At 27.9% G+C, this 18975-nt stretch overlaps 3 protein-coding genes across 5 annotated transcripts; 2 read left to right on the forward strand and 1 right to left on the reverse strand.

The window, feature by feature from the left end:
- The first annotated feature begins 669 nt into the window (after nucleotides 1-669).
- On the forward strand, nucleotides 670-9999 carry LOC126835961 (kinesin-like protein KIF20A). The gene is made up of 25 exons (XM_050568865.1): nucleotides 670-1035; nucleotides 1888-2109; nucleotides 2186-2259; nucleotides 2332-2486; nucleotides 2559-2755; nucleotides 2851-3118; nucleotides 3588-3771; nucleotides 3882-4010; nucleotides 4072-4355; nucleotides 4418-4470; nucleotides 5038-5144; nucleotides 5701-5812; nucleotides 5926-6057; nucleotides 6146-6208; nucleotides 6270-6380; nucleotides 6449-6532; nucleotides 6717-6920; nucleotides 7002-7065; nucleotides 7134-7194; nucleotides 7265-7391; nucleotides 7460-7501; nucleotides 7651-7718; nucleotides 7797-7816; nucleotides 9441-9562; nucleotides 9634-9999. Exons 2-25 carry the CDS (start codon nucleotides 1903-1905, stop codon nucleotides 9706-9708), a joined length of 2943 nt encoding a protein of 980 aa, XP_050424822.1. The 5' UTR covers nucleotides 670-1035; nucleotides 1888-1902; the 3' UTR covers nucleotides 9709-9999.
- A 448-nt stretch (nucleotides 10000-10447) lies between these two features.
- On the reverse strand, nucleotides 10448-12630 carry LOC126835414 (serine/threonine-protein phosphatase 2A activator-like). Of its 3 annotated transcripts, none has more exons than XM_050567991.1 (7): nucleotides 12134-12630; nucleotides 11969-12040; nucleotides 11682-11885; nucleotides 11402-11619; nucleotides 11162-11286; nucleotides 10859-11067; nucleotides 10449-10793 (listed from the first exon to the last, which is right to left on the reverse strand). In XM_050567991.1, exons 2-7 carry the CDS (start codon nucleotides 12035-12037, stop codon nucleotides 10617-10619), a joined length of 1002 nt encoding a protein of 333 aa, XP_050423948.1. In that variant the 5' UTR covers nucleotides 12038-12040; nucleotides 12134-12630; the 3' UTR covers nucleotides 10449-10616. The 3 variants fall into 3 exon arrangements, with proteins under 3 accessions (XP_050423949.1, XP_050423948.1, XP_050423947.1); XM_050567990.1 differs by having other exon boundaries at nucleotides 11969-12073; XM_050567992.1 differs by having other exon boundaries at nucleotides 10448-10793; nucleotides 11965-12630.
- A 2020-nt stretch (nucleotides 12631-14650) lies between these two features.
- LOC126835465 (kelch domain-containing protein 3-like) lies at nucleotides 14651-17476 on the forward strand. Its single transcript, XM_050568076.1, has 8 exons — nucleotides 14651-14958; nucleotides 15025-15231; nucleotides 15300-15458; nucleotides 15805-15986; nucleotides 16061-16274; nucleotides 16350-16655; nucleotides 16720-16816; nucleotides 16889-17476. Exons 2-8 carry the CDS (start codon nucleotides 15078-15080, stop codon nucleotides 17052-17054), a joined length of 1278 nt encoding a protein of 425 aa, XP_050424033.1. The 5' UTR covers nucleotides 14651-14958; nucleotides 15025-15077; the 3' UTR covers nucleotides 17055-17476.
- The last annotated feature ends 1499 nt before the right edge of the window (nucleotides 17477-18975 follow it).

An 18975-nucleotide genomic window follows, 5' to 3' on the forward strand; every position in this document is an offset into this window, starting at 1 on the left:
TACATGTATTTAATCTATGTCGTAGAGATGCAACTTAGAGTAGATAATATAAGGAGAGGCCATTGCCAATACTAGCATATACTTTGATATACAGTGGTTTTCCTTTCACCGCAACTATCCACCGCAGCGCAGGCATCTTACCGTGAATAATAGCACATTATTGTACAATTTAAAATTGTATATCTCATGTGTATATGAACACAGAACTAAAAAAAATGAATAATTAGAAAAAAAGAATAATTTTTCAAATATTTAAAAAAGCGGGGCAAATGGTTTGACAACCACTATCGCAAAAAAATCCGCTTGGTGCGCGACGGTCACCCGGCAGTTTTCATGGCGTCGACTATAGTGATAAAACGTGAAGTCATCCGTCCCATAGACCTATAAAGATTTCTTTATAGGTCTATGATTTAATACTACCATTGATTAAATATACTGTATATTTAATCAATGATACTACGGTGGGTACTTATTTATTGATAATGGACAGTGCACAGTTTAAGCGGGAAAACGTAACAATCATGCGGACGAGTTTCAGATAACGTAACAAGTAACAATATTTGAATTACAAAAAGTGGCCACACTGATTGATTTTTCAAGTTCTAATCTGATTTCTGATTGGTCCGTCGCCCGAGCATGGGGAATATTACGACAATTTGACCGTTATAAAAATTTACAAAATGTGTACGACTGCGGACTGTTGTTTATTGTCTAACGTGAAATGTCCGTACGTTTTACGTTGACAATAAAGTGTACTGTGTAAAATATAAATTGTAATCGACAATCTACGATTACTGACTTGTTAATGTGTCTGCAGAATGGATAAATTCCTTATTCTTGTTTCTTTTGTTTAGAGTTCGGGTTTCTTTGTTTATACTTTTTAATCATCGCTTATGTACATTTATTGTCCGTTGTAATCGACTTAAAAGCAAAAAAGGTTTTTCCATTACTCACTATCCGTTGCCCGTCTTTCGGCATCTATAATAATTGTTCTTGTATTTTATTTCGGTCGTCGACAACGTCTAACAACAACAGGTACTGTATTTTAAGGTTTCTAAGTTTTTTTTAACAATTGGTTGTTTACATTTTTATCTTATTTTAATAAGTTCTCCATGAAGTATAAAGGAATGCGAGTTTAATTCGTGTGCTTGTTTTAACCGATTTGTTGGCGTAATACGTGGTGGTTACCGCGAATCTTATTTTTAAGTATACATTTTACTTATGTATTGAATGATTTTAGAATTGAAGGTCTGCGGGAAAAAACAATCATAGTCATTATACCTAAAGTTTTCAGTATTGCAGTTTTAAAGTTTCAGAACTCAAAAAAGACTCTGAGATTCAGAATAAGATAACGCACTTAAAATAAAATTGTTCTTTATTGATAAATTTAATTACAAAATAATCTAAATTTTAGAAAAAAAATTGGCTTGTGGTTATGATTGTTTTTCCTCGCAGTTCTTCATTTGTAATATTGTATTATATCAACGTACCATACAGAACAATTACGTAAGATGTTCCAAAGAAGACTGATATAATTTAAGCTGAGCATTGGCTAAGTCGGTTGGGCAAAGCAGTGTGACAGAGTTCTTAAGGAAAATGTGTGTGATTAAGAGGCATTAAGTACCTTGTCAGAATGGTGTAGGGCTGCTCTCTATCTTAAGTTATTTTAACGTAATCAAGTTTATGCTCTGCTTTAATCTTAGTTGGAAAACAAAAAAATAAAATTTGTGGGCCGTAATATTAACTTGTTATTTTTCATCAATCAAAATCAAACATGTTAATCTGTCAGTAAAAAAAAAATATGTTTATTGTTAATTCAACAGCATTTTTTAGCTATTTATTTAGTTATTTTTTAGAATGTTTAAAATGTGAATATTATAAATTTAGATTTAAACACACACAATGGATGATTCAAAAGAACATCACTCAACCGGTTCTTATGTTGAACCAAGAATTCCTAGCATAACCGGTTTTGGGCAAAGAAAGTTGATTGGTAAACCTAAGAAAGTTTTGGATTATTCTATGGAGCGAAGCAATGATAATAGTGGAATTCCGAAAATTGATGTCTGCCTTCGTATTAAACCACGTACAGTTAACAAATTACTTAATGTAAGATTATATTATTTGTATTTATTATTGATCCTATAACTAAATATTAACATTTTTAAAATTATGTAATTTCCAGGATAATACACTTACAATCTTGAGTGATACTACAGTTGCTGTCAACAATGGAAATGCACGAGAAGATGTTACAGAGTATGTATAAATTGTTATAATTTAGTGTAAATTAATTATTACAAGTATTAACTGTTTATGTATTTTTAAAAGGTATACATTCTCAAGTATCTTTGGACCAAATGTGGATCAAAAGAAATTTTTTGACAATTGGGTGTACGATAAAGTGTTAAGATTTTTAAATGGAAATAATGAACTTTTGTTTGCATACGGAACGACAAATGCTGGAAAAACATTTACCATTCACGGTAAATTCATATTCAAACTAAATATATTTTTAGTTATAAACAATAACGATGTATGTTATTTTTACTTTGTAGGAACTCATAACGATCCTGGCCTTATTCCAAGAACTTTACAGTTAGTGTTTAGTACTTTGAATGACAAACTTATGCCTACATGTAAATACAAGCCTGATAAAGTTATAGCAGCTCATATTTTAGATGAAAATCTTATGGAAATTGAAGAAAACATGCGAAAAAACATTTTAACAAATTGGGCATTTGACAAGACTCAAGTATATGTTTACTATTTTATTAAATAAAAAACTCTATCATTGTAAGAGTATGCTTATAGTTTTTTTTTTTTAATTGTATTTATTATTGTTTTCAGTGCACCAGCGTGTCACAGAATGATGATGTCCAATCGATGCAAAGTCTTGATCAACTGTCTAATATCAATATTACCAAAATGTTTGATGTGTTGAAGAGTGACGAAAAGGCGGTTTTGAATCACGGTGATGTGTTATACACAGTTTGGGTGACCTATGCAGAAATATATAATGAAGCTATTTATGATCTTTTGGTCAGTCACACAATTAACCAAAAGCGAATACCGTTAAAACTTTCACATGATCAAAACAAAAATGTATATGTCAGAGGTATTGGGTTTTTATGCATCAATCAATTAATGGGAAGCTGCATAAAAATAAACCTACATTTATTATCGACAAACAATAAACAAAAAAGAAAGATTCGTGTTAATCGATAAAAAATTTAATATATTTTTCAGCGATATACTATTTTCTAATATCACAAAAAGTAAAGCTCTTTTTTACACAAAGTTTTGCGTACTATCCAATGTTTCTTGCTATTTACTTTAAGATGTCTACTACATGATGATTGCCTTAAAAAGTACAGCAGATTTAAACTGAGGCAATACAACATTTTTTAAAAAACCAACAGCTTATTAAAATCAAATTTGGGTCAAAAATGAATTTTTTATAACAAGATTTAAGGAAAACTTATTTTTATTAAAATTATATATTACATTTTATGCAACTCCTTATTAGCTTATTGTGTTTTTATAAAGTTTTAAATATTATTTTTACACACTATTTCCGTTTTCAGATCTGACACACATTTATATTAAATCTGCCGAAGAAGCATACAAGGTTATGTCTTTTGGTAAAAATAATTTAAAAATTGCTAGCAATAACTTGAACAAACTTTCAAGTAGATCTCATTGTATTTTTACTTTGAAATTAATGAGAGTAGAAAATGTTGTAGATCCTAAAACAGCTGTAATAAGCAGGTACTTATTCTAATTTTAGAATTTAATACTTATTATTAAATATTATTAAACAAATTGAATTAATATAAGTACAAAGAATGTAATATGTGTGTGCATATTTATTTTCCTAGCATATCGTTTTGCGATTTGGCCGGATCTGAGCGTCTTAAAAAGACTCTGAATATTGGTGATAGACTTAAAGAATCCAAAAATATAAACACATCATTACTTGTACTCAACAAGTGTTTCTCTGTGTTGCGGTAAGTATTTTTAAAAATAATAATTTGTGATATTTTATAATGTATATTATAACTTTTGCAGAGAGAACCAAAAGCGTGGAGAAAATCATCTTGTTCCATACAGAGAATCCAAACTAACGCAGATGTTTCAGACGGCTTTAACCGGAACAAACAAGACAGGTATTTCAATGACCGTAAACGTTGATACGTCTCCAAGTTTGTTGGAAGAAACAAAACAAGTTTTGACGATGTCGGCCATTGTACGCTCTATTGCTAAAACAAAACCAAAAGTCAAACCTAGGCCCAGTTTTGCTGTATGGGTTACTAACAACCGCAAGAGTTTGACTAGTGCTAAAGGAGAAAACAGTAATATATACTTATAAATTTCAAAAACATGATTTTTTTTTAAAAATTATTTTATCGTTTAGATATTATTAATGAAGATGAAGAGGATAACTCAGCCTTAGAAAAAAAATCTATGGTATGTCTAAAAATAAATATAATTAAATTATTTTACGGTGTACATATATATATATGTACATACAGGTGATACATCGAAGTAAGACACCCATTTTCTCGGAAAATATGAATATTTTTCAATACTCAGAATATTTTCACCTTCATTCCTAATGCGCTAAAGAAGTATGGACTTTGTTTATTCAAATGGGAACATGTGTTTGTAGTTCCATTAATATGTAGACTAAAAGTTTTGAATTATAATAGCGTTTGAATTTTTTATTTTCATCAGCCTATTCATTTGCTTTGAAAAACGCTAAAATTGTTTGTCTACATCTTAGTATAATTAAAAACAAATGTTCCTATTAAAAAAATTGAGGTCCATATTTGATTTACGTATAAGGGATGAAGATACAAATTTTCAAAGTATTAAAAAATATAGTAAAATATGGATCTACAAGTATAGGAAAAAAATAGTTATCAAAATATACATATTTTCAAGGAAATAAGTGTCTTACATCAGTATCACCTTGTGTGTCTGTGTATATATTTTATTAATGTATATAACATTATTTTTCTTTATGGCTTGTAGTTGTATGAAGATTTTGAAACTGTATTAAATGAGGAAAAAGCCAAATTACGAAAAGAACTGGTTGGACAGTTTCAAAAAATGTTAGAAGATAATAATACATTTTGTCAGTAAGTCACATAACAAATGTTAAAAATGTTAATTTTAGAAGGACGCTTCACATGAATCAATACTGTAGAAGCTGTGGTACTACTAGAATCACCAAATTTTCATAGAACAATAGAGAAGATTATTATATGTGCTTAAGCGTGACAATTTTTTGATAGATAGAATTTTTTTTTTCTGTGTATGTTTAAAGTTGTTTTTTGTATTTTTCAATAAATTTTTAAAAATTATTGAATTAAGTAATTGAAAATTTGAAATCAGATAATGTTTTTCTCTAGTTACTCTGAAAATTTGGTGATTTTACAACAATTCCAAGATACTTAGGTTTTGATTCGTACAAATCTATTATGATGGGAAATAATTTTAATTTTGTCCATAAAAATGACTGATAAAAATTAAGTTATGAATTTTTGTACAGTAATAAATTTGTATTACTATTTTATTAAGTATACAGTATATTATAAGCTCTAAATAAGGAATTTGCAATTGCCTACACTTAACTCCTTTTTAAATGTGGGTAGCATCAAGAAAATTTATAAAAGATTTTGTTTTTGTTTATAGAAAACAAAGAGAAAATATGTTGAAGAACAAAACTGAAATGTATGAAAATAAAATAAAACGTTTAAAAGAATTTTATTTGGATGAAATTCGTGAAAGAGACGATAAATTAGCAGTAAGCAAGTTAAAGTAGTATTAGTATTAATGTGAAATGAGGATGGTTAGGTGAACTCCACCTATATATATTTTATACATTTTTTTAAAAACAATAAAAAACAATTGTTTCAGAACAAAAATGGATATAACCGTCCTTTAATAGAAACCCAAGAGCTAATTAACAATAAAAGTGAAATGGAAAATTTCGAGTTTAGAATCGGCGAACTTGAGCTTCAAAAAGAAGAATTGATTACTGAAATAAAAGTAGATAACTAATAATCTTAAAAACCTTACCTTATTTTTTAAAAACAATTGTTTTTATTGCGATAACATTTTAATTTTTTGTTTGTAGACTCTGAAAAACCAACAACAATTGTCTCAAGAAAATGTAAAAGTTAAAAATGAAGAAATTGAAGTATGTACATTACTTCTAACAGCAGTAATTAGTTGTATAATATAATTTGTTGTTGTTATAGATGTATAAAGGTATGTTAATAGAAGCAAATACGGAATATGAAAAATTGGAAGTTGCCCTTAAAGATTTCAATGATAGATATGATGAGTTAGCACAAGAATTGGAAGATAAGGTATTATAAATTATAGCAAATTCTATGTTTTAAAGAATATTGTATTTTAGAATTCATTATGTTTTCAGGATTTAGAAATTGAACGGCTTAACGGAGCAGTATTTGCAAAAGATAACATAATATTTGAGATGGAGGAAAATCAAGATGAACTCGTGAGTTATTTTAAATAGTTTTTGTCATTTATAATTCATAATTATTAATAAACTATTTAAAACTTCATTATGTCTTATAATAAACCTTTGTATAACATTTATATTATATGTTTTAATTTAGAATTTACTTAATAATTCAGTTATTAAAAAAAAATTTATATAATTTATAACATAACATTTTTAGGTGGAACAAAAGCTATACCCATACATAGAAGAATATGTTGTAAAAACTAGTGAGTTAAACGAAATTATAGCCAACCTTAAAACAGAAATAAAAACATTGACTGAAGAAAATACAAGACTAAGAACAAAGTGTCAAAAAGCTCGCGAAGATCAAATAGCGATAGCAAAAAAGTATCAATTATTGAGGAATAATTACAAAATTGTGGTGAGTTCAATATGATGAAACCTGTTCTAAAATTGTCTGCGTATAGTTTTTTTTACCATAAAATATTTTATATTATTTTAGTTGAAAAATACAAACATGACTAATTTTTCCATGGATTCAAATATTTCTTCCCAAGTGCTGCCTGGTATATATTAATTTTATTTTAATAATTTACATTTAATTGTTACTAAATTTGAAAAAAATTGTTTACAGACCAAGAAGGTAGTATTTCTAAGCTACAAGAAACCAATATTGAGCTTGAAAAAAAAATCAAGTAATTTCTGAAACATTTTAAAATAAAAAAAATTACAATTATATTTACTAACTTGTATTTATTTTTATAGGGAATATCAAAATAAATGTCAGGAGCTACAAAGTACCAACGAAGTGTTGAGTGAACTTAATTTAAAAGCAACTAAACCTGAAATGAAAAGTATTGCTGTGTTGACTGATATTAGCAATTTGCATATGGTAATTTTATTTTTTATTTTAAATATAATATTTTATAGTTAAGTTGTATATATTTTTTAACATTACAGCCTTTAGACCATGTAATTGAAAGAGAAGGCAAAGAAAACGAGGTAACGCTATTTAAATTGTTTAACATTTAATTTATTAATCAATAAAAACACTATTTGCGCTAGATCTTATGGTGAAGACCAGTATTATGTTTATAGAAATAAAATATAATAAAAATAATAATATATTTATATTTTGTTTAATAATTTAGCTCACTCAGTCGGGATTTAGACCACAACGCAAATGCAAAGCTACTAAGACACCTGTGTCAAATAAAAAGTAAGTAATAATAAAACATTATCATTGTTATATCATAGTTTTTTTTAATGATTTTAATAATGTATATTTCTTTTTCAGGAAAAGACTGGTGAACAAAGGTAATTTGATTATGTTTAATAAAAGTAACTAATTGTTTCAAAATTAAAATTAACAAAAGATAATATGTTGTTTGTTTAATTACATATCGCCGCCCCAGGAGAACAATGACACAACTGCAAAATTTTGTAAAATGGACTAAATGCTTCAATGTGTTTAGATGAATTGTGCATTCATGAATTATTTACATTTTAGTGAAAAATAATTTGGTTTTTTGGTTCTCCTGTAAAATTTCAATTATTGTAGTTGTGTCATGTTCTACCGAGGCTGCTATATATAAACATTTCCGAATTGGTTTTTAAAATATTTTTAATAAAATAAAGAATATTACAGCGTAGAATGAATAAATTGATTAACAAGTAAAGTTTAACAATTTTATAATAGTATACAACTTTAGGCATTTTGTTGTTAACATTTATTATTAGTATTATTTCTTATTGAGTTAATTATTCAATATATTTAATTAAAACCTTTTAAAGTTAACTAAAAAACAAATTTAGGTAGGCTTTATCGTTTAAAAAACTACGTTGCAACATTAGCCTGCATCAAAAGAAATGATTCAAAAAACATTTTTTCCTATGTTTTATTTTTCTCTACTGGCTGAGGGATCTCTCCCTACTAAGCTACCTTACTAAATTGATAGCTAAGCAATAGCTCTTACTCAAAACCATAAGAACACAAATATTTCTTCACTTAGTCATTTTTAATTCTTAATTAGTAATGTTTACACCCAATACTGCTCAAATGACAGTTATTTTCATAAAAAAATTTGGGGGTAAGACCATATGTGTTGTAATCAAAAATAGAACACTTGACATTCTTTCCCTGGTTGTGTGTGTTTGTGACAGGCGCAGTAAATGTGTTAACTATATGGAAATATTTTAGCCTGAGCGGGGGGGGGTCAGTCCAAAATTTACTTTGACATTGTCACATTACCTAAATGTAACCTAATTAATATTCTATTCATTTAATCATTTACTTAGATTTCATTCACTCGTGTGTTGTGTTGTATATCTGTTTGTATTCTGTTTTTCCCAATGGAAATAAATGTTGAATCTTAACTAAATGTTTACAGTTTAACAACAATATATTGCAATGTAATGTATTGTTGAGAAATTTTATGTGATTTTAGACCATGATTTTTGTATTTAAATTTTGCCTTACTTTGCCTTTATGTTATAACCAAACAAATGTTACCCATTAATGACAATAAAGTTAAAAAAAATTGCAATACTAATAGTAAAGAAATTATTTATTTAAAAGCCACTTGAATTGAATGCCTTTAAAAACAAATGGGAATCCACGTTTTATACTTGTAGTACGAGTAATACAGCTTGTTATATGAAGGGTACGGGGAAAAACCAGCAAAGTCACTTTTTTCTAATCTAAGAAAAACATGTTTAAGTAATGCTAAAATATGTTTTTAAATGTTTAAGAAATACTTAAAATATTGTATATTTTTGTTTATAGTGGTGCTTAAAAGTAAAGAACAGATTTGTTTTGTATTAAAACGAATTTTATAACAAAAAATTGCCATTTTAAAAAAGTGACTGCTTATATACTTTAATTTAATAGAAAATTGTTAGTAGTTTTTGTATTATATTTTAACTATATAATGTCAAATAGGTACTCCCGACATGAGTGATAAACTGTTAGACGATGCAATAAACAATATTCCAATAAGTACACGAAAACGCAAACTATTTGATAGCAAACCTCCACTAACGGACAGCAGTAATATGACATCTGTAAGTACTCTATTTACTCTAGAAATATAAAAGTTTGGTATTAATTTGGTTTATTTTTTATACAACTGCAGGATCACACATTGGATACTATACCATCTCCGGCACGTGCTCTTCATCAAATGGCAAAACTTCGTCAAAAAAAATAAGCAAATACCATTATTTTGTACTTAAAATTTAAAACTGATGATTATAAACTTTTGTTTTTTTTTAATTTTATCAAGTATCGACTTAATATTATTTCTTTTTCTTTTTTTTCATTGTGTAATTTAGAATTTTATATAATTTAAGCTCTTACAGAAGACTAGTGTAAGATGTATGTTATATATTTGTGTTTTTTTCTTCGTTGTAATTTCATTACATTATATTATTTTGTATGCTCTTTTAATGCTTGTATTTTTTAATTTTTACTTTTACAAATTACAACAGTAATACATATATGGAAATTTTTTTTTTAAAACCTTGTTCTCTCCTGTGTTATGACTTATATGTACACAATATTTTATACTATGGAATGCATCTGTTTGCCAAAAATTGGAGTTAAAATACTCTAGTAGAACAACTACTGGCATTATTGATTAGTAAAGTATTATAGTATTATAGTATTCTTCACTTTTGTTCTAATCAATCACAGTTGTACTTTGTTTCAAAAGAGAATAACCATATAAAAATGTATTAAAATATTTGGTAAGAAATTATATTATGATATGTCAGGGTTCAAGTGCAAATTAATGCAAAATCCTTGAAAATAACTATTGTTTCAATATTATTTTTTATTGTAGACTTTTTCTAGACATTATTCTGACTGATTAAATATTCATGTATACATTATACTAATAATCTTTGTGTATAATTTCGCAGAACTATTTTTGTAATTAATAAAGACAAAAAAAAAGTTATGTATGAATATAGCTAGTCGTGTTTAATGCTTCAATAATTATGTCAGGTACTAGTTAAATTGCGAACACATGTAGCTATGGATGTACTCGTATAATAAAAAGAAATATTTACAATATTTATTATAAAAATTATTACATTAAATCAAATAAATTTTCCTTTAATGTTTATTTATACTTGTTTCTAGCGTTGGGGGTTTTTTTAATTTTTCCAACAACGATGACGACGGAGGTTTAAATGTCGATGATGAAGAAGAAAGTTTTTGTTTTGTGGATGGTTTGAATTGAAACAAATTACCAAAAGGTACGTGTTGAATAATTGGAAATTTTCCCAACACCTAAATAGAAAGTATGATACAATATAGTTGTTTTTTTTTGGGGGGTGGGACAAGTCAAAAGTTACCTCTTTTTTATACATTTTTATTAAACCGTCATTAATTTTATTCCAATTTTGAACACCGCTTATGTTCCAAAGTTGATTTGAGTGTTCATGGAACAACCCTTTCTTCACTTGCATTATAAAATCAATACATCCAAGAAACATATATTTTGACTTAAACTGTTGAACGCACTTTTCCTCGACGAATAAATTAGGAGTAAGATCGGGGTTTTCTGAAAGCATTGTTCAATACTCCATATAAGTTAATAATAAGTAAATTATTTACTTACTAGTAGGTAGGTTGTTATTACAAGAATGTAAATTTACCTATTAACTGTGCACTACCCCAAATGAAAGGTACAAATTGGTAATCGTCTAGACTCCATGCTCCGTGACTACCAGCTGGTTCCATTTGGTACCTAAGTTGAAGTCTACGAACTATTTCTAAATACCTTAAAGGAAAAGTTGTATTCCATTAGACTCAATTTATAGTAAGTATGCAGTTATTATCATAGTCTAACAATTTATAGTTGTTAGACATTAACACAATATTTAACTAAGACATACTTTGTAAATAATATGTTTACTGTAGCTTTACTGTCTTGCTGTTTTAATACATTTACTTTAAATAGTCCACACAGAAACATACAAAATGATAATTCGTGTCCAGTTCCATAATCAATACGAGTTGGATTACCAAAACTTTCGATAAAATATGTTGCCAACTCTATTAAGTTTTGTTGTTCTACAGATGGTATAACTTTAGATAATATATCAGGAATTTTCTAAATAGTAAAATTATTTAAATGTATTATCGGTTTTGCATTTAAGATAAATACGCATTTACAATTTTTAGCATATTGTAAAAAGTGGTAAAAGCCTTGTTACCAAATCTACAACTTTCTTTCAACGGTTCAATTTCTGTAATCCATTCGTTTATAGTATCCAATATATTTACAAACTGATTTATTTCATCTGATAACGTTAAAGCCTTAGTCAAGGGAATGGCATACACAGATTTGTTCATAGCTATGATAAAACCAACATAGTCCTAAAAACACAAATTTAATTTGTACAGAAATAACTATATTGTTTAAAAATTGTATTTTAATACACACGCAAAAATATACCTACTTCGTATGCTTCAGATTTTTCCCACGCATCAATGTCACTTTCATTTTTCACTCTAGTTTTAAATTCCATGATCTTAATTCATTCAAAACACAAACAAATAATTTGCTAGAAATAATCGTAAGTTTTAGAATTTTTGCTAATAATGTTTTACTGAAAATCACTTGCCTCGTGCAATATTAACTCTTATCGCCACTGGGACTAAAACTCTAAATTCTAAACCCAACGTAACTATAAATTATTATGTTGTTAATTAATTAGTAAAATTATGTACTATGTTATATTATATTAAAGTAACCACTTTATTAAAAGTCATTTTACAAATTAATAACGAGCCATATTGTTTACATTATGATGAAAACAGAATCAGATACTATAAATTATATTTTGTATAGTATGTTTATGCAGAATGACTAAATAGCTTTAGCTACTAGCTGCAGAACAAAATATCAACACTTAACAGTTTTCTAATATCAAGACAAAAAAAAATATTGGTAAGTTAGCAACTTGTGATAATATTAAAAACAGAGAACATTACGATTTTGTATTAAAACTGCTGCTGGTGTTCTCGAAACTCGTGTAGCTCTGTGTATTTCTTACACAGACCTATAAAGAATTGGACTGATAGAAGAGAGAGAGGTCCTAGGGTCGTTACATAGAGTAACTCTATAGAATTATTCTATGGGTCGATATCGTTAAAGAGAGATAGAGAGATTTGTTAGGTGTTCCATAGAAATTAGTAATATGATAATGCCTGATAACAAAATGTTTAGATTAAAAACTTGTAATTAATTTTTATTTAAATATCGAATTTTATTAGTTATTACCTCATGGCTCATAATACAATTTTATTTAGCGTTAAAGAAATTTTTTTTTTAAATTTACTATTTCACAACTCGTTTTAATATTGAGTTATTATCGTATATGAGGTATATTATGAGTAGCATAACTTATTTGATTATTTTTATGAAATCAAAATAATATTTGCTTTGTGTTTATAATATGTTTATGTTTAATAAATAAAAAAATTACTATTGATGAAAAAAATGATAAATGATTATAGGGTTTTTAATTTTACTGATGTCCTCTTATAAAACCTATTTTGTAGGTATTTTATATATACCTATAATGTATAAAGAAATACTTATATAAACGAATAAACTAAATAATTGTCATAATAATAGTAATCTACAAAATAACTAAAATATAATTTACTTGTCTGAAAACTGATAAAAATGTTCTCCGACTCTCAGGAGCTTAAAAAAAAAATATTTTAAGTATAAGCGATATTTGCTTACAATTATAAAACTTGGATTGCTAAGCACAACGAAGCCCTCTTAATTGTTTCTCTTGTTGTGTTATGTCTATTTATTTTGTTTGGCTATAGAATAGTTCTTATTCTAGTTTATTTACACCATTAAGAAATGTGTATAATATGTATGTGTGTGATACCAATATACCTATACCTATCTATTTAAAACAATATATCCTACGAAAGTATACGATAACCGACAAAAAAATACGTTTATTTAAGCACATACTTTACAACTACGAATTTCGATTAACATAATTATTACATTCTATGTTTAAATAATATAGTACAAGTTAATTTGATTAAATGAGCTGAGTCAAAAATGGAGACATAATTCATTTTCCATCTACATCATATAAGGCTTACCAGCTTAAACACAAAGACTTAGAAAACTGTACAAGTACAAGTATATAATTTGAGTGCTAACAAAGATAAAGGTAAAATATTTAGATTTTACACAAAAGTGCTAACAAATAAAAATAATTCAAATCTATTTTCGTATAAAATTAATCGACAAGTACAAATTAGTCGAGCAATCGGTATAGGTCTATATGTGTGTTGAAAATAATTGTATGAAGTTGTTTTAAAAATTTCAATTGACCGGTGACAAGGCTACACGAATTGTTATTATATTATATTTTACTTAATTTTAGTCAATTTTGATAAATTTGTTAATTATTTTTTTTTAAACAAGGTTATAACAAAAAAAACTAAAAATAATCAGCAAATATTAGCAAAACTTGGCGTTTGTCTAGATAGTGTACTTTAAAAACAAGTTGACAATAATTATGTCGTCCTATGAATGGCGAAGGCCGTAAAGCGTAATGCGAATTTACCTATTAGAGTTAATTAATTTCAAATGCACTTTGTGTGTTGTTAACCCGAACCAAACTGTTTTGTTATACTGATAATGTTAAATATATTTTTTATTTTTTCCTCATGCTATATTAATGATTAACGGTAATATGCTTAATTTGGAAGCATATATTTTTATACTATAGAATTGTTTCTTTTAAAAATAACTTATACTCATATCAAATATTATAATGTGTGTTTACATTTGTTTTATTCAAAATAATGACCAAACAAGTAGATTATATTTTATATTATAACAGTTATACTTTAATTATATGTAGATGAAAATAAAAAAAAGTTGGCCTAGTTTTGAATGGATATGTCGTGTGACTTGTGTGTCAGAGCCATATAAGAACCCTTTTCGACAAACTACAGTTTTAGCGCTCTCTGTGGTGCCGCTCTCATACCATTTAATTTTTTGGGCCTGGCTCCCCTACAGCAGCAGCGGCTGTGGTATTGAGCGGCTGTTGCCAATCTATATAGGTATATTTTGCTTATCAATGATAATATTATTATCTGGCCAAAGAGATGCCACTTCCCTTCTCCATTCCAGCTTAATTCCGATGACGCTACGCGATCAATACTATTTCTTTTGACACGATAATATAATTATTGTTTATTTTTCGTCTTGCTACTTTTCAACTTTTCGAAGTACTAATATTGTAACCACCATTTGTTTATTTTCTGTACGTTGACCGGAGTACCGAGTACTATTTGTTGTTTTATAATATTTAATAATAATATAACTCGTTAAGAAAAATGGACGGGATTCTATACAACGTCATGCATCTCGGAAAAACAATTTATTAATAATAATAATAAAAAAGTAATCAATGTGAAATTTTATACAAGTAATATAAGTTAAAAATGTATGTGTAATTTTTGTTTGCAGTAAAAGTGTCGATTCTCTAGTGACAATAGCCATCATAATAATATTATTATAACATGATGTATTGGACTGTTCACATGCAAGGTGGTCCTCGTCGTGTAAATCATGCGGCAGTTTCAATCGGAACGAGTGTCTTTACGTTTGGTGGATACTGTAGCGGTGCCGACTACAGAAATTTTAAGCCAATTGATATACACGTACTGGACACGGGTAAATTTGAAAAAAATCTAATCTGAACACCAAAAGTTAAATAAATCATGTACTATATTAATTTTTAGTTAAACTTAAATGGTGGAAGTTGGACCAGGACAAGAATTGCACATGCACTCCATTTCAGCGATATGGACATACAGCAGTTGCTTATGGTAGTAAAGTATATTTGTGGGGTGGACGTAATGACAACGAAGTATGCAACGACCTGTTTTGTTTCGATACTGGTAAGTGTAATTTCAAAAACTTTTGCAGTTATTATTGTTTCTTTTAAATCGGGCATTGGTGGGTTGTATAACGCACATTCTACTTGTAATCTGCTGACTGTGATTTCTTCCTTATTGTCATTCTAAAAGTGATAAATTAAGGTCCGTTTGACTGTTCTGCAATATGCACTATAAGTCCTGAAATACCTTCATGTCGATTGGATAAGTGGTTCGGGAGCCAGTCCGTGACAAAGATTCTCATTTCACATTTAGATAGCTAGATACAAGTACACATATAAAGTGTGTACACAATTATATAGATAGATATAAAACATCAATCTTATTAAATATAATATTTTGCATTTAGGTACCTTAAAATGGTCAAAGCCGATAACACGCGGAACCATACCTGTGGCCAGAGATGGCCATTCTGCTTGCATCATTAAGAATTGTATGTACATTTATGGAGGATTTCAAGAAAGTCAATTTTCTCAAGATTTATATAAGTTGGATTTTCGTACAATGTTATGGCATAACATAAGGACTGAGGTAGGGTAATTCCTATTATTCCATAATACCATTTTCATTTTGTGTATTTAATTAGCATGTAATATTATTTGTAGGGTATTCCACCCTCACTTAGAGATTTTCATACGGCAACTGCAATTGATGATAAGATGTACATATTTGGAGGTCGTGGCGATATGTATGCCCCTAGACAAACCGATCGAGAAGTATACTGTTCCGAAGTATATTACTTTGATACGACTTTAAATCGTTGGGTACATCCTACACTCAATGGAGTTAAACCTCCAGGACGACGGAGTCATTCTGCGTGTATGTAGTATACTGTGTAGTTATGCGTAACAAATTATATTATTTAATTGAAAAAATGTGTCAAATTCATTGCAGTTGTTCATAATGGCTTTTTATATATATTCGGTGGATTCAACAGAAACATGAATCTCCATTTTAAAGACATTAACCGTTATGATCCTGTTAGTTCCACGTGGATGATGATCACACCAAAAGGTACATCTCCCTGCGCTCGAAGACGACAGATTTGTTTAGTAATCAACGACCAAGTATTCATATCCGGTGGAACTAGTCCGAATCCTCGTAAAACCGATATCTCTTCAAGACAACAAGACTATGATTTGACTGATTCATCTATGAATCAACTCAAAGATCATGATGATCTTCATGTTTTAAACTTGAGTAAGACAGCTTTTTTTCTATATTTTTAATTAAATTAATTTTTTATTTAATACATTATTTTTAGATCCCAGTTTAAAAGATATGTGCCTTGTTCATATGTGGGAATATGCTGAAGAAGGGAAACGTCCTACGGATAACCTTCTTATCCCTGAAACATTGAGGTATGTATAATGTATATAGTAAATAATATGGTCTATTGAATCAATATTTATATAAGTCATAAAATGTTTTAGAAACGATTTAGCCGAGGTCGATCCATTTGAAAAAACAGATGTAGCCACTACCAGAAGGGAATTTGAAGAGAATTACCCTGCTCTTCCTGCTCTTCCTGCTCCTCCTGCTCCACCTGCTCCACCTGCTCCTCCTGAACGATATCAATGGCGTGTGTTTGAAAACTAATTCTTATTTAATACCCATGTCAAACCCAAATTTAAAAGAAGAATATTGGTACAAATTAATTTTCTTAATTTTGTTTATTATTAAATGATAAACGAAAATAGGGAATTTTTACTTTAAATTTTAATACAAATACTTTTTAAAAACCTGTAAGAATTCTGACAAACCTTTTGCTATTTATTCGTATTGTAAAATTTATTTTATATAAAATGTTTAAATCAATTAAATAACAATTACTTGTGTAAAAGTAAAATACATGCTTATATTGTGTAACTAGTCTACAGAAGATATAAGTAAAATGTCAAAACTATATTTAACTGTTAGCACATTGACGACTACTATTAACAATAAAATGTGTTTGTATATAATTTTTATATTATAGTATAATTGTCGAATAAAACCTTGTATTGTATAAAGTCTATTTAATAGCAACTTTTTTCTGTATAGAACAAAAAAAAAAGTACTTAATGTGTATTTGTAGTTTGCTTAAAACGTGTGAAATTTCAAACAATAATACCTATGAATGAAATAAAAATGTGTTCATTTAATTTTTGTTGCACTCATATCTCCTAATATCCATAAAATAGCAAAATTAATTTCCGTTTTGATGTGGTTGATCGCTGTATATTATAAATATTCTATCCGCGCATCTTACCCTAGTACCAACAAGTTACAATCTGTACATTACCCTGACGGAAACAACTCGGATATTGATGTGACGGATGGGATTAATTCGTGATAGGTTGTAAAGAAATGACAATGTAAAATATACTAAAAAATTACGCTGAACCAATTTTGACGGTAACTGTGTATTTTTCATAAGACGGACTTCAATCTATGTCAATACAATTTTGTTATTTATATTGTCATCGCCTAACAAGACAAGGGTTAAGTTTAAAGTTGTTTTATCTAATAACTTTATTACTATATTAAAATGTAAAAATAATAATTATATTGTATAAGTAAAATTATAATGTACAAGTAAGTATTTTATTAATTAAATAAAATAAATTAATTAAAATAGAAAGTTAGAATTAGGTAATATACTTAATATAATATTTTATAATATGTATATTGTACATTTTATAGACCGTAACAAAAAACGATTAGGTAATTATTTAATACAAAATTATAAATGAAATTTGAATAAACAGTGATGATATAAATATAGATAAAAAATAAGAACAAAACCAAAAAAAAATGGTTTTTCGTTGATTTTAATTGATATATTGTGCTTAAGAAATAAAATTGTATCCATTTAACTAAATTAGATGCATCGACAAGTGCTGCGTAATGCAGTACTGCAAGAGACGCTCACGAATCGGAGTTCCAATCCGTTTAATCCGAAAATTTTTTTTTAGTTTTTTCTCTCTTTACTTTCATGTTATATATTTGTGTGGTTAAATTTAAATAATCAACAACTACATATCATTGCTATAAAAAAAAAAAAAAATAGCTATATTTATACGTTTAGGCCGTAACGTAAAATAAATAAACTGGGTTCGATTCCGATTCACCTCAAACATATTTTTGTAACATTTAAGCTATGCCTAACACATACGCGGAACAACAAAACAAATACGAAGAGAGCCATAAGGCCCAAAAAAATAAGACTGGAACCAGCTTATACTATCTTGTACCAAGTACCATCTACGAGTGCAGGAGAGTAGTAAGAAAAATAATTTTTTAATTATCTAGTATAAAAAATTTCATATTTTATACAATAAGTAAATAAGTTGATTAGAAAACCAAACATTGGAAAACTAGATCGTTACATAAATAACCAATAGATAATAAATAACTTGGATTTCGATCCCGTTTCACACAAAAAAACAAACTTTTGTAACATTTTAGCTGTGCCTAAGACAAACGCGGAGAGACAAAAAGAATTCAAAGAGCGCCAAAAATCTATTTTCAGAACTTC

The sequence above is a fragment of the Adelges cooleyi genome, unplaced genomic scaffold, assembly GCF_023614345.1.
Source record: "Adelges cooleyi isolate 19-005CV unplaced genomic scaffold, UGA_ACOO_1.1 ACOO_flye_CR_arks_rails_tigmint_CR_PRNA_23, whole genome shotgun sequence".
NCBI lineage: Eukaryota > Metazoa > Arthropoda > Insecta > Hemiptera > Adelgidae > Adelges > Adelges cooleyi.